At 40.1% G+C, this 16,045-nt stretch overlaps 1 protein-coding gene across 4 annotated transcripts in view; it reads right to left on the minus strand.

The window, feature by feature from the left end:
- The window catches only part of LOC132397135 (activating molecule in BECN1-regulated autophagy protein 1-like), a 412,487-nt gene that overhangs the window by 221,936 nt on the left and 174,506 nt on the right, over positions 1 to 16,045 (minus strand). For all 4 annotated transcript variants that reach the window (XM_059975484.1, XM_059975485.1, XM_059975486.1 and 1 more), the window contains 2 exons: positions 4,205 to 4,285; positions 212 to 312 (listed from right to left, as the gene is read on the minus strand). In XM_059975484.1, coding sequence (XP_059831467.1) covers positions 212 to 312; positions 4,205 to 4,285 — 182 coding nt within the window. The remainder of the gene's footprint in view (positions 1 to 211; positions 313 to 4,204; positions 4,286 to 16,045) is intronic.

Raw genomic sequence — 16,045 nt, forward strand, 5'->3', positions numbered from 1 at the left:
GAAAGGGTTTGAATTAGATCAACTAAACAAGAGAAAATCTGAACAATTAGTTGTATTATTTGCAGTTTAATCTGAGCATCTATTACACAGTATCAGTACCATACAGTGCAAGATGTTACTTATTTCTCTAAATTCTGATTTGTTAGATGAACAGAGTACACAAAGAAACTCCCTGCTAATGAGATTCCGAAACCACACAGTTAATGTTTACCTGCCAGGGCTCTATTGACAGAAGAATGAGTGGCTAATCCAGGCTGTCCTCGCTCATGAAAGATGCCTGCATAAGGTAGATACTCGGGCAGCAGAAATCGCCTGTAAAAAGTAAAATATATTATCAAAGTAAAGGAGAACATCAATTGAACTAACGGATTAATTTTTTGATAGACTATTCATATCACAAACAAAGAAAGCTAAGTTGAATTTTGAAATTCTGTTTTCAAATATCCCACTGGGACTCCAAACAAAAGATTGAAAAGTAATTTAGAAGTTAAATTAAGCACTGCTAGTATCACTGTCATATTTATCTTGCTGACAGCTTGAAAGTATCTTCCAATTGCACCACATTTCAAAATTGACTGAGGTTCTTTGATCAACAATACATATTAAGTTTGACTACAATACTATAAAATGTAAGTTTTATTATTATAACCCTTCATTTGCTTTAGCCTTTGTCATTCTTTTCACGTGGGATGCTGTTTGGATATAAATATGAACCCTGGCCTTCTTTAATTCAGCACATTAACATAGCCACACTATCTCTCCAATAAAGAATACAATGTGATACGAGTGTATTTCCTAAAGTAGTGGTTGCCAACCAGTTGATTGTGATTGACTGGTCGATCTTTGAGACTTTCCCAGTAGATCCCAAAAAAAAAGAAAAATGCGCACCGGGCAGAAAAGACTGGAAGCAAAACCCCGCAACCCGGAAACAACCTCTCCCCACAAACAGCTCTCCGCAGTGGGAGCACCACTACATCACCATTATCCTAATCGGTATCAACCTATCTTTATAATGCTCACATTACAACACTTCTCTCCCTTCAAATTACAACATTCCCCAAATGTACAAAATTGGGAAACAAAAAACAGTGGTGTTATTAGCTTGCATACCTCTGAAACTTATACTAGTGTCTCAGTAACAATTTGCCAATACAGAAAACCTGGAAAAATGTTGCAGGTTCAACATTCAGTCTACCAAAGGAAACTGCCCATTCAAACATTCAGTCTGTCAGGAGGTTTGCGAGGGCACCGTGCTGGAACAGATGAAAATTATTAAATCTAAGTACAGGAGCTGTCTTGCTGACAGACACTTCACAGACTATCTCAGACTGGCTGTCTGTAGCTACTAGCCAAACTTCAGGGAACTAGCAGAAAGTATTCAGGCCCAGTCATCACACTGAGTGCAACAGTCAATTTTTATTCATTTATTTTTGGTGTTGAAATAAAAGTAAATAATGAAACACAGAATTAAAAGTGTCGTAATGTGAGCATTATAAAAATAAGTAATACCAATTAAGATAATGGTAACACAGCAAAATTCCCGCTACAGAAAGCCGCCTGCAAAGAGACTGCTTCCGGGGTTGTGGGGCTCCACTTCCGGTCCCTTCTGCCTGGTGCACATGCGTGTGTCTAAACGATTTAGTAGGTCAGTCTTGCCTTTCACTCAGGCTGAGGTAGGAGATCTTGGGCTTAAAAAGGTTGGTGACTACTATCCTAAAGCATTCTTGAAGTTCCTTGTACTCAAATGCAAATAAACCTTTGATTGGTATTGGTTTATTATTGTCACATATATAAGATACAGTCAAAAGCTTATCTTGCATACTGTTTACACAGATGAAATCATTACACTGTACATTGAGCTAGAATAAGGTAAAACGACAATGCAGAACGAAGGGTAAAAGCTACTGAAAAAGTTCAAGTGCAGGTAAACTATAAAGCGCAAGAGTATAATGAAGTACATTGTGAAGCCAAGACTCCATCTTATCATATAAAAGGTCCACTCAAACGTCTTCTAACAGTGGGACAGAAGCTGTCCTGAAGCCTGGAGGTATATGCTTTCAGGCTTTTGTATCTTCTGCCTAATGGGAGAGGGCAGGAGAGAGAATGTCCAGGGTGGGTGGGGACTTTAAGCAACAAGAACCATAGACAAAGCTCCTGGAGGAGAGACTGGCTCCTGTAATGTGTCAAACAGGTGTCCACAATTCTCTGCAGTTTCTTGTGGTTGTGTCCAGATGCCATAACAAACTATCATGCATCCAGGCAGAATGCTCTCTATGGTGCAACAATGAAAACAGCTATGAGTCAAAGGGGACATGTCAAATACCTTCAGGTTCTTGAGGAAGTAGAGGTGATGGTGGGCCTTCTAGGCCGTGAACATCAACATGATTGGACTGGGTCAGGCTACTAGTGACACCTAGGAGCTTGAAGCTCTCAACCTTAACACTGTTGATGAAGACATGAGCATATATACCAAGCACTCCCCCCACCCACTTCTGAAATCAATGACCAGCTCTTCTGTTGACATCATGTCATTAAGCTCTCGATCTCCTTCCTGTACTTCGACTTATCATTATTTGAGATGTGGCCAACTATAATAGTATTATTTGTAAACTTGTAGATGGTAAGAGCAGAATCTAGACACACAATCATTCATCTACAAAGAGCAGCATAGGGGGCTGAGGAACACCAGAGTTTAAGATAATTTTGGCAGAGGTTTTGCTGCCTGTCCTTACTGATTGCAGTTTGCTGAGCAAAAAGTCAAGGATCCAGCTGCAAAGGGAGGCATCAGCTCCTAGGGTCCAGAGTTTGGCATAAGTTTGCTTGGAATTATAGTACTGAAGGCAGAACTGTAATCAATAAGCAATAGTCTGACACATGCCTTTTGTCCAGGTAAGTAGAGGGCCAGGGAGAAAGCATCTGCCACAGACCTGCTTCATAGGTAGGCAAATTGCAGTGAGGTTGTCCGGAAAGTTGGAGGTGATGCCTGCCATGATCTGCCTCTTGAAGAACTTTGTGATGGTAGATATGAGAGACACTGGTCATTAAAGTATGTTACCTTGTTTTTCTTGGGTATTGGGATAATAGTAGTCTTCTAAAGGAGGGAACTGCAGCGTGAGGCAAGGAGATATTAAAAAATGTCTGTAAATACCCTGCCAGCTGATCCACATGTGATCTCAGGATGCAGCCAGGGATACCAACCATGCCTTCTTACGTCTACAACAGTGACTGCAGAATCAGGTGCAATGGGGACTGTAAGGGTGGGTGAGGACATACCCATATCCTTCTGTTCAAAACATGCATAGAATATGTTGAGCTCATCAGGAAAGTATGTGCTGTTGTTGACAATGCTTCTTGACTGTGTTTTGTAGCCTATTATGGTATGTCAGCCCTGCCACAGCTGATGGCTGGAGTCTCAATTTTGGACTGGTACTGTCTCCAACTTCTGATAGTCTCACAGAGGTTATATCTTGATCTCTTATGAAGGTCAGGGTCACCTGATTTGAATGCTGCAGACCTAGACTTCAGAAGAGTGTGACCTCCCAGTTCATCCATGGTTTCTGGTTTGGAAACACCCAGACTGCCCTATTTGGTGCACAGCCCTGAATACACTTGATGATAAAGTCTGTGATGGTAGCGCTTACTCATCCAAACCTTTGAACATGAACCACTCTACTGACTCAAAACAGTCATGTAGAATCTCGTCTGCTTCCTCAGACTAGCACTGTATGACTTCCTGTTCAGGATTCTCCTGTTTCAACTTATGCTTGTATACAGGAGTAGCAGCACAGCCAGGTGGTCTGATTTACCAAGGGATGGCTCGGTAGGCATCTTTGATTGTTGCACAGCAATGGTCAAGGGTGTTTAGGCCCCTTGGACTTTCTATGGTACGTACTCTTTTTTTTTTGAAATGAGGGTGGAAGAGTACAAGGATTGGAAAATTCATGAGATATGAAAAAAGGAAATTTAGAATAAACAAAAATAAATATGAGAGAGCTTTTTCTTTGAAATAATCAAATCTGAAATTAGACTAGGAAGTTATACTATGAGCTTTTAAGAGAGATAATTTGTTTCAAAAATCACTGCGCACAGTTAATCATTCAAGTTGCCTGACAGTCATACTGAACGGCGCTCCAGCAGGACCATTACCTCTGCAAGCAGAATTCATTACCTCTGTAAGTAGGCATCCAATATTAATTAGTCTTACCGGGGAACAAAGCGACCCAGGGACGGGGCTGTCATTCTTGCATTTCTAGGAGCTCGCTGGCGTGATCTCTCTCCACCATCCCTTTAAAGCAGAAAAAGGACAGCAAATCTTATATTCCTCGAATACTAAATGCAACAATTAATAATAGTATTCATTTCAACTCAAACAGGTTGTACCAGTGTATTGTCACTTGAAAGGCATTTGGACATGGATGCTTTTTTTGAGGGATACAGGCCAAAACAAGGCAAAAGGAGCTAGCTGAGATGGGCATCTTTGCTGGCATGGACTAGTTAGGCTGAAGGTCCCATTGCCATGCTGGATGAGTCTGTTGGTGCAAATGCTGATGTACTGAAGAGTATAATGAAAGAGCAAAAAAAAAACCTGAAGTATTGCCCCATTTTAATCAGGTTTTGCATTCCCAAAGTTTGACAGTTTATTATTGCATAGGAATTGCAATGTGCTGTTTTTATTAACAGATATCAAGCTGGCTTAATGAAGTATTTTAATGCAATTGACAGCTTCACAATGTAGCTAAACACGCAAGGACTGGGGAAGAAATTTGGAAAGGTGTGCACCAGTGGTCAAGTTGCACCCATAATTACTAATGTCATTAATAAATAATAAAGTAATAAAGTCAGTATTTCACTAGCCTTCCAAACCTCAAGTCCAATGGTGTGGTCCACTTAGCATTTAAGCCTGAGGTCGCAGGCTATAGAGGATACAGCTTTGAAATGCTCTGGCAACCCATGAGTTGCCAGTACTGCTCAGGGAACAGCACTGCCAGCTGTAAAAGTACTCATTTTATTTGTTTACATTTGGAGACATTAACAAACTATTCAAATTGAATTAAACAAAAATTAAATTAAATGATTAATTGAAAATTTGAAACCTACAGGCACATACTTAATCCAAAAAAACCAGCTTTCCCTTTGCCATCAAACATCTTGCCTTATTAGACCCATTAAACCATTGAAACTTAGAAACTGTGTCCAGTGATACTTTGGTACAGAACCAGGTGGCAATTCCAAGGTATAACGCTGAGCAACTTCACCTAATAAAGGACAGCAGATGTCTTGGTAAAGTTACAATGTGGGGTAATCAAGAAGGATGGAGATTAAGGAAATGGGTATGTTAGATTATTTTTTAAATGAGACTTTGCTTTCTCGGGAGCCATTGAAATATAGGTAAATGAGATTTAAAGTTACAATGAGCAAGTATAATTTTGGATTTGTATGAACCCCAGTTTATGGAGCATACTTATATGGGTATAGGAATGGTGAAGCCTTGGTACATCAGAAAAATGGGTGCTTGATCCAGTGGCAGAAGGGCTGAAGTATAGTCAGTAGATACTATTCTCATGCATGTCATGGGCTTGGTGATAAGAGTACAAAATGGCAGGGACACTAATAATCAGTGTCATGTTGGAGGAAACAAGGGGAGTGGATGCATGATCTGTGAATGGAAAATAAGCCCTTTGAAGTATATTATGGACGGGAGGAAACAGCATATCTGAGATTTCTATACACTTTTACAGAATGGGAAGAGCTGGACAGTGTATTGAACTCACAGCACTGATATACCAATTGCAGATTTATGATCATGAACTCCCAAGGAAGGGGGTAAATTTATCTTGCAATGACTAAGTTCCTTAAGATGATGCTTGTAGGTAGGATGGGCAATATACATAAATAATACAAATGCACTACAACCATGAAAGGAATTTTACATTCATTTAAAAATATATATCTGTCAATGTATTAAGTCAAAGATCATGATCCAGGGGAAAAAATTGTTGGGAATCATTAGATATCTATTGCCTTACAAACAGCCTGAGATAGAGGTGAGGATTTCAAAATTTCACTGGAAATGTTATTATTCTAACTAAATGCTTCAAAACTGCATTCCAGAACTTTGGTTATCTGACCCAGAAATAACATTATTTCATTTTTAAGTCTCTCATCAATACGTTTGAAATCACAGGGCATTATTTCATTATCTTCACACTGAAGCCAGAACCTGATCTAATTTAGTTTGTACCTCTTAGTATTTCATCCTGATTAAAAACCATTCCAGTTTCTCCCCAAGCTATGTAGTAAGTTAAGGGGCCCAAATCTTAACCTGACAGGTGAGCTCAAAACTGGTCCAATTCCCCAGGTGCCATCTTTAGCCAAGAACCCAGTTCCAAAGTGACTGTTGGGCTCCAGCAGGGGCCAAGGTTGTCATTAGTAGCCAGTGAGTTCATGCCATCTGGATCACCAGCTGTTAAAGAAATGGTACCTCTCTGGCATTCACCAATACTCAAAAATGCAAGCCTGACAAAGTAATTTATTTAAATCAACTCAATTAAATAAAAGAAATTAACTTATCCAATTCCTCACAACCATTCCTTCCCATGCTAATAATAGGCTTACTAGAAATGCACCAGTATCATGAAGTACTGGGAAATATGTGGAAGTTCACATTCCCCCAGTGAACTCCATAAGAAGAACAGTTTGCCCAAAGTTGAAATTAGCTAATTTAGTTATTTAGTTTAGAAATTAGTTCCAGAATTCTGCTTTCACTGAGTCCTGGTGAAGTTCTGCAGTTACACTGGTACAAAATGCTGGTAATTCCCAGCGAAGCTGCTGGCTTTCATACAGAAGAATGAGTCCATCAAGATCATTCTGAGCTTTGTACTTTGACAATAACCTCATGTTAGTGTTAATGGTGGGTCTGTATAGCAGACAGTATGGTTATCAGTGCTTTGCTTTTAAAAAAGTGAGCCAACAGTTAAATCTGCACTGGGTTCTCATTAATTCTCAACTGATGTTCTGCTGTGAATGGAGAACAAGCACAAACTTTATCTTGCTCTGAAGCAACATTCATGCATTCCCATGAGATAGTGCAAAACTTCAAACATTTGTTGAGGATGTGCCAAACAACTGCACTATAAAGCACATACACTGTTCTCAGCTTGTGGAAATTCAGATAATCAGAATCAGGTTTAATATGTCGTGAAATTTGTTAACTTAGCAGCAGTGGTACAATGCAATACACAATAAATACAGAATGAAATACTATATACACAAAACAGTTAAATTAAAAACAATGCAAAAACAAAATTAATTTTTAAAAAGTGAGGTAATGTTCATGGGTTCAATGTCTTTTGGCAGAGGGGAAGAAGCTGTTCCTGAATTGACGAGTGTATACCTTCAGGCTTCTGTAACTCCTTCTTGATGGTAACAATTAGAAGAGGACAAGTCCTAGGTGATGGGGATTCTTAATAATGGAAGCAGTCTTTCTGAGGCATCACTTGGATACTATGGAGACTAGTACCCACGATGGAGCTGACTAGTTTTATCACTTTCTGTAGCTTCTTTCAATCCTGTGCAGTAGCACCCCCATCCCACCCCTTACCAGATGGTGATGCAGTCAGTTAGAATGCTCTCCACAGTACACCTGTGGAAGTTTGAAGTTTCAAAGGCGACAAACCAAATCTCCTCAGACTCCCGATGAAATATAGCCACTGCCTTAACTTCCTTATATTGATATGCTGGGATGAGGTTAGATCCTCAGAGATATTGACACCCAGGAACTTGAAATTGCTCACTCTCTGCACCTCTGATCCCTCTGCAGTTGGTTTGTGTTCTTTCATCTTACTCTTTCTGAAATCCACAATCAGCTTTTTGACCTTACTGATGTTGAGTGCAAGATTGTTGCTGTGACAACACTCAACTAGCTGGTATATCTCACTCCTATATGTCCTTTCATTTCTAACTGAGATTCTGCCAATGGTTGTATCATTTACAAATTAATAGATGGCATTGGAGCTATGCCTAGCCATAAGGTAATGGGTATAGAGAGAGTAGAGCAGTGGACTAAGCACACATTCCTGTGGTGCACCAATGGTGAGTGTCAGTGAGAAGATGTTATTCCCAATCCGCATAGCCTGTGGTCTTATGGTTAGGAAGTCAAGGAGTCAATTGCAGAGGGAGGTACAAAGGCCCCAATCTGTAGCTTTTCGACAACTCTGTAGGAATGATAGTGCTAAATGCTGAGCTATAGTTCATGAACAGCATCCTGACATAGGTGTTGTATTGTCCAGGTGCCATATGGCTGCATGGAGTCATTGAGGTTGTGTCTGCCGTAGACCTATTGTGGTGATAGGCAAACTGCAGTGGGTCCAGGTCCTTGCTGAGTCAGATGTTGATTTTGGCCATGACCAACCTCTCAAAGCATTTCATCACCGCAGATGTGAGTGCTACAGGATTACAGTCGTTAAGGCAGCTCAATCTGCTTTTGGGGCACTGATATAATTATTGCCCTTTTGAAACAGCTGGGAATTTCCAACCATAGCAGAGAGAGATTGAAAATCTCTTGGAATACATCTGCCAGTTGGTTGGCCTAAGATTACAGACCAGGTACCCAATCGGGGTCTGCATTTAATTTGCTACCTTTCAGAATATTCTCCACTGGGCATAACATCTCTCTTGCAAATGTTAACAAGCACAAACTAGTAAAGACTCTATTTAAATGCAGTAAAGTACACAATATTTATGTATGATTGATAATTTTAGCACATAATCAGATTATGTATGTTTTCATAAGTGGTTACAATTGAATTTCATTTGGAAACAAACCTGCAACTGCCCAAGTCCAACAATCAAATTTTGTCGGTACTGAAACTATTACTAACTATACATTGGAGGCAAGGAATGAAAACTTACAAAGGGAATTTAATAGATGTAAGACTAACTTAATCCTAATTAATCAAGATGTTCTCAGGAATCCAACAAGTATAAAACTGCAACACAAAATCTGCCAGTATACTGGTCATTCTCATACAAACATAAAATTAACTAAATCATTGCATGTGATGCATTGAGAAAATTAAGTCAGAATAAATATGATTCTAAGAATAGGACAGATGGACTAACTAATTTTAGGAGTGCCTGAAACAAGAGTATTTCAGTACTTTCCTATTAAAGATAATTCCAGTCTCCCATTTTGATGTTGTTTATCTGGTTATAGATATAGGAGTATACAGACTTTCAACAACCTGCTGTATCTCCATTTAAAAGGAAGCCACGTTTTATCCTATTTGCACCAAATTCTTGTTCTCTGCTTTTATTTAAGCCAACTTTATTTGGCATAACTTCAACGCATTAAAGAAATTATCACTTTGTCTCCAATAGGATTTTCATACAGATCAAACACATTTACTTCTAACAATAAAGAAATCTTTCACCAGGCTTTAATGCTGAAAACAATGCATTATACCATCTTCCTTTACAGTTCTAAAGCCTGAAATTTCTGTTGATTTTAATATGCAATGTGGCAGCTATTACAGACCATCAATTTCAAAGTTACCCTGAAGAAAACTGCTCCGCCAGCCAGAATTTACAATACACCAAACACTCTAGTTCTATTTATCAACCTGATTTTGTGACCTAAAGCAGAAAAAAACTGAACAGCTTTTTAAAAAATAAGTGCACTATTAAAGTGCTTCTACCCCATATCCAATTTCAATTGACAGAATCTGAACCCAGAGCCAAAAGATCAAGTTAGTAATATAGATGACTAATCTTGGAAGAATTGCAATTTGAAAAAAAATGAAAGTAGCTCTGGTCTCACTGTGAATGGCAAAAGTAAGAGTTGATAGGATAGTCTATATGAAAAATCACGTTAAAAGTTTTTGCAAAGGAAGGCAGCCTTCAACATCAAAATTACTATTTTTTTTTATAGTTGGCCTTACTCATGATATCGTTGGGAAATTTTAAACACCAGAGAAACACAAAACACACACTATCAATTTATACCACTTCAATTCACTTTCCTTTAACAAGCCTCTGTTGAAATGTTGTACATTCACCTGCTTAACAAGTGACTGCAGAAAATCATCTGGTTGGGCACACATAAGAGATGAGGGAAAAATAATTATAACTGCTTCCTCCAGTATCTACAGTATTCAGTCTTTTGTTAAATAATGTATTCTTGAAGAAGATATAGTTGCTTAAGTCTAAGGAACACCAGAAAGATAATTATGACAATTATTAATTTACTCCTTCAATAGACAATAGGTGGAGTAGGCCATTTGGCCCTTCGAGCCAGCACCACCATTCAATGTGATCATGGCTGATCATCCACAATCAGTACTCTGTTCCTGCCTTCTCCCCATATTCTTTGACTCCGCTATCTTTAAGAGCTTCAAGAAGACCACAACCTTGTCATAGTTTTTGGGGGCTTGCATGTCTCTGTGACCCCAGAGAGTTATGTTGGCTGGAGTCAGAGCCCTGTGCTTTGGCTCTTGCTATAGGGTCACCCATATCACTCAGGTCAAAGTGTAGAGATCAGGCTATTAGTGGTCCAACAGTCCTCCAGGTTCAGGGGTTCAGCTCAGAGCTACTAACCCTGACTGGTTAAAAATCAATTGTTACAGAAACAGCATTGAAGAATCCTTCTATATAGACAGAGTTGGAGGACCTTCATTGCTGCCCTAAATGCCAGCGGCGTAACAGGCAGTAAGTATTAATTTACTCCTACACTCTTTGTGAAATTAGTTTTCAAAATATAGGGGGTAGGTAGGTTTAATTAAATGCAGAACGCCAAAGTCTGTCTACACTTTCTGCAGTTTGAAACTTTATTGAAAATGAGGAAGCAAGGTAATTGGAACATGGATAATTGAATTTTCACAACAGCTAACAAGAGCTCTCTTTACACCTTATTGAACACATTAACACTATTACGAGATCAATTATGTGCCTCATGAAGGAGGACATCATTAGTAACGAGATTATTAGGAGTATGTCCATAATCTTTTGGAGTTAGCAGTGCTTTATACCAGTGACATTTATGTAACAAATCTTACTAAATATACTAACTGTGAGAAATAGAAAATTATTTTTTTGCTACAGCAGATCTGTGAATCTGAGACAGTAACCAATTAAAAGTAGATTTCATTTCCAAGTTTGCAGGAACAAACAATGAGCTTCCGTGTAAAAAGAAATCTAAATAAAAAGGTGTAATAACAGTGGTCTCAATATTAGCAGAAGTGATGGTGCTCAAGCTTCTCCACTTCAATGCTTTTAGCCAATTAGTATGGTGAATCAATAATGAAAACCACATCGTTCTGTGTACTACATAGCACAATTTATCTCTTTTAATGCAACGTATGCTTTAGAATACTGAGAGGAGAAGAAAAAGAAGTGCCAAAAGACCCATCACACCACTTAATAGGTCATAGCAGAGGATGATAAAAACACAGCAGTAATGTAAAACCCAATGGTAAAGAGCTCTTCAATAAAAATAGCAGCATTATTTTCCTGGTGAATCGTGGAGTATGATGATAGACAATTAACAGAAATTGTACCAACCCCCACACACCTCCACAAACTAAATAATGTGACCAAAGTATCCTGGATCCGTCTGGACGAGAAGACAAACATTTACCTTTGTTCGAATCCCAAATATTAAGCAGCAGTAGGCAACTCATTATTTGATGATCCTCCTCCTCCTCCTCCATTAGTAAGGCCATGCCTGATCTGATTATGTCAGTAATTCTGCATCCTTGCGTACCCTCCTGGTAACCTCATACTACTTTGCTTTTCAAGAACCTATCTACACCTGTCTTAAAAATTAAGCAAGAAAATGTTATGAAACATTATTTAGTTTATGAAGAATGAAGAATTTATTAAGAATGTATTTAGTGTGCAACAAGGTTAAAACAATAATGGATTCTTGAAAAAAATTCTTGCCAAGAATATCAAAATCACTTGTCCTAGAAATATCAATTATCAAAGAGGCAATTCAAGCACAATATAAGCTGTTAAGGAATAGTAAAGTGAATATAGGAATTAGGAGCAGGAGTAGATTACTCAAATCATTGAATGAGGAAGTAGCTGATCTGATGGCAATCTTAGCTCTGCTTTCTTGTTTATCCATGTAATATTCCACCAACCTGCTCATCAAGAGTCTATTGACCTTTTGCCTTAAAAACATTCTAAATACTTCTGCTTTCACCATCCACTGAGAAAGAGACTTTAATGACTCACCAAGAATCACCTGGATGAGAATGCCGCAGTTGTTAACAACTTCATTAAAACCTGTGTGGATGAGTGTGTGCCACAAAGACATACTGAACATTCTCTAACCAAAAGCTGTGGATGAACCAGGAGGTACGTCGTCTGTGGCATTCAAGTCTGGCAACCCAGGCCTGTACAAAAAAACTAGGTATGATTTGTGGAGGGGTACTTCAAGGGCGAAGAGACAATTTCGAACAAGGTTGGAGGTGACATCAGATGCACAACAACACTGGCAGCCTCTGCAAGACATTACTTCCTACAAAGTGAATCCCAATAGCATGAATGGCAGCGAAGCTTCACTACCAGATGAACTGTCTTTGAAGAGGGTGAACCCTGGCAAGGCAGAAGGTCCCGATGGAGTACCTGGTAAGGCTCTGAAAAACAGGAGTATTCAAGGACATTTTCAACCTCTCAATGCTATGGGCAGAAGTTCCCATTTGCTTCAAAAAGGCAACAATTATACCAGTGCCTAAGAATAATAATTTGGACTGCTTTAATGATTATCACCCAGTAGCATTCACATTGGCAGTGATGAAATGCTTTGAGAAGTTGGTCATGATTAGACTGAACTCCTGCCTCAGCAAAGACCTGGACCCACTGTAATTTGCCTGTTGCCACAATAGGCCTAGGGCAGATGCAATCTCAAATGCTCTCCACATGGCTTTAGACCACCTGGACAACACAAACACCTACGTCAGGATGCTGTTCGTTTACTATAGCTCAGCATTTAATACCATCATTCCAATAATCCTGATTGAGAAGTTGCAGATCCTGGGCCTCTGTACCTCCCTCTGCAATTGAATCCTCAACTTCCTAACCAGAAGACCACAATCTGTGCAGATTGGTGATAACATATACTCCTCGCTGCCAATCAACACTGGCGCACCTCAGTGGGGTGTGCTTAGCCCACTGCTCTACTCGCTATATACACATGACTGTATGGCTAGGCATAGCTCAAATACCATTTATAAGTTTGCTGATGATACAGCTATTGTTGGTAGAATCTCAGGTGGTGATGAGAGGGCGTACAGGAGTAAGATACGCCAACTAGTGGAGTGGTGCCGCAGCAACAACCTAGCACTCAGCGTCAGTAAGACCAAAGAGTTGATTGTGGACTTCAGGAAGGGTAAGATGAAGGAACACATGCTAATCCTCAAAGAGGGATCAGAAGTAGAGAGAGTGAGCAGCTTCAAGTTCCTGGGTGTCAAGATTTCTGAGGATCTAAACTGGTCCCAACATATCACTGTAGTTATAAAGAAGGCAAGACAGTAGCTATACTGTATTAGGAGCTTGAAGAGATTTGGCTATCAACAAATTGGACATATCCGAATGGGAATGTGAAGGAGAGCTGAAGTGAGTGGCAACTGGGAGATGCTGTCTGTTGTGGCAGTCGGAAGTAGGTACTCGACGAAGCGGACCCCCAATCTGCGTCGGGTCTGAGTGGACCAGGCAGTTGGAGGCTGGTGGGGTGATAGGTGAGGACAAGGGGGACACGGTCCCTGTTGTGGTTGATAGGGGAGGACAAGGGGGACAGGGACCGTGTTCCCCTTGTCCTCACCTATCACCCCACCAGCCTCCGGATCCAGCATATTATCCTCCGCAACTTCCACCACCTTTAACAGGATCCCACCAGTAAGGACATCTTTCCCTCTCCACCCCTCTCTGCTTTTTGCAGGGACGACTGCCTGGTCGACATGTCCCTCCCCACAGATCTTCCACCTGGCACTTATCCCTGCAACCCTAAGTGCTACACCTGTCCCTACACCTCATCTCTTACCACCATTCAGGGCCCCAAACAGTCCTTCCAGGTGAGGCAACACTTCACTTGTGAGTCTGTTGGGGTAATCTATTGCATCCGGTGCTCCTGGTGCGGCCTCCTCTACATCGGCGAGACCCGACGCAGAATGGGGGGGGGGCCGCTTCGTTGAGCACCTACGCTCAGTCCGCCCCAACAGACAGGATCTCCCGGTTGCCACTCACTTCAACTCTCCTTCACATTCCCATTCGGATATGTCCATACATGGCCTCCTCTACTGCCATGATGAGGCCAAACTTCAGTTGGAGGAAAAACATCTCATCTACTGTCTGGGTAGTCTCCAGCCCCTTGGTATGAACATCGAATTCTCCAACTTCCGATAATTCCGTCCCTCTCCCTTCCCCCATCCCACCTTCACTCTGTCTCCTCTTCTAGCTGCCTATCACCTCTCATGACTCTGCCCTCTTCTACTCCCCATAGTGCTTTCCCCTTACATTCCTTCTTCACCTCTCCTGCCTATCCCCTCCCCCACCCCTTGATCTTTCCTCTGATTGGTTCCCCCCCACCTTCTTTACAGGGCCCCTGCCCCCTCCTTCATTAGTCCTGACGAAGAGTCTCGACCCGAAACGTTGACTGCTCCTTTCAACGGATGCTGCCCGACCTGGTGAGTTCATCCAGCTTTTTTGTACGTCTCAAGTATATCATGTTTGCTTTTAGCAGTATTCAATCTTTGCTTGTTAACCAAATCTGGCTCATTACTCATTATTAATTTTGATGAGGCTTGCACTCCTGCTGTTTCTGGGACTTATTACTGCTTTAAAAATACGTTGATCATGCAAGAAATCTGTCATTTTTCTGAAATGACCTTCAAGATGATCCCAATCTACATGGAGCAAGCAAAACCTTAATGTCAATATGTCATCAAAAAGATAGAAACTACTTTATAACTTTGCCGTAAACCTTTCCAGATAAATGGTAACACGATATTAAACAGCTGCTGATTCACTGAGTTGTTCATATCCTTTTGGGACCAAGGTCTCAATTCTCTGATTGTAACTGGAGAATTACGACATTTTCACTCATTTTTTTTAACCAATATGTGACAACGCTATCGATTAATAATGCCAGTTTCAACACAGTTCAGTGCAATTAGTTCATTATTAATTGGAAAACTGCCTGCTCCAAACACAAATATTTATTAGTTCTCAGTCAAAGTTCAGCAGGAGCCAAATTCACATACCCATGCACAGGAGTACAAATGTAACGGATTGCCAGTGCAAAACTGGAAAACCCAGTTCAGCTCAGAGTACCACCACCAGCATTCTTCATCCACTTGACAGAACTTTTGACCTTCTGTCACACTTTCACTTAGTTACGTGTTTGTTCTATGAGGATACTTTGAGGCATTACATTGACTTTTGTTCTCATCGAATGATTTTAAACACGTAACAAGAATAATCATCAAATTTTGACAGGTTTACAAAGTGGTAAAACACATAACACAGATGGACAGCAGCTATGAGAGCAAGTTCTCCTGCATTCAGTTGATAGTTCAACAAACAAAAGCATTTTCCTTTCAAACTGGCAGCAAAGCAGAGAACTGCCAATCAAATTCCTTGGGACCGGACAGCTTTCAGATTATGCTTGAATTTAGATTAGGGGTACCAAAATCTCGCAATACCAATGGTGTTGGTCTTGTGCTCCCAATAAACATAATATGAAACCATTAAAGAAATATTATGAAATATGATGTTATTTGTAACACTTATTAAATTTAACATGAGCTAATTCTGTGGCTTTGCAATTTAAATGTTAAATTCTTCATTGCTATCATTCACAGAGTACTCAAACATAACAAGAAACCTTAAATTATGCTGTTGACAATTTCACCGATTTTCTTGCTCTTTCAATCGTCCATAAACTGCAGCTGATAGTGAGCTGCTTGTGGAATGAGTCAATTCCATTTATAGATGAGCATGACCAGCCCAGATTGGATAATAATTTGTTATTGTTGTCATACTTCAT

Source organism: Hypanus sabinus, chromosome 7 (genome assembly GCF_030144855.1).
Source record: "Hypanus sabinus isolate sHypSab1 chromosome 7, sHypSab1.hap1, whole genome shotgun sequence".
NCBI classification, from domain to species: domain Eukaryota; kingdom Metazoa; phylum Chordata; class Chondrichthyes; order Myliobatiformes; family Dasyatidae; genus Hypanus; species Hypanus sabinus.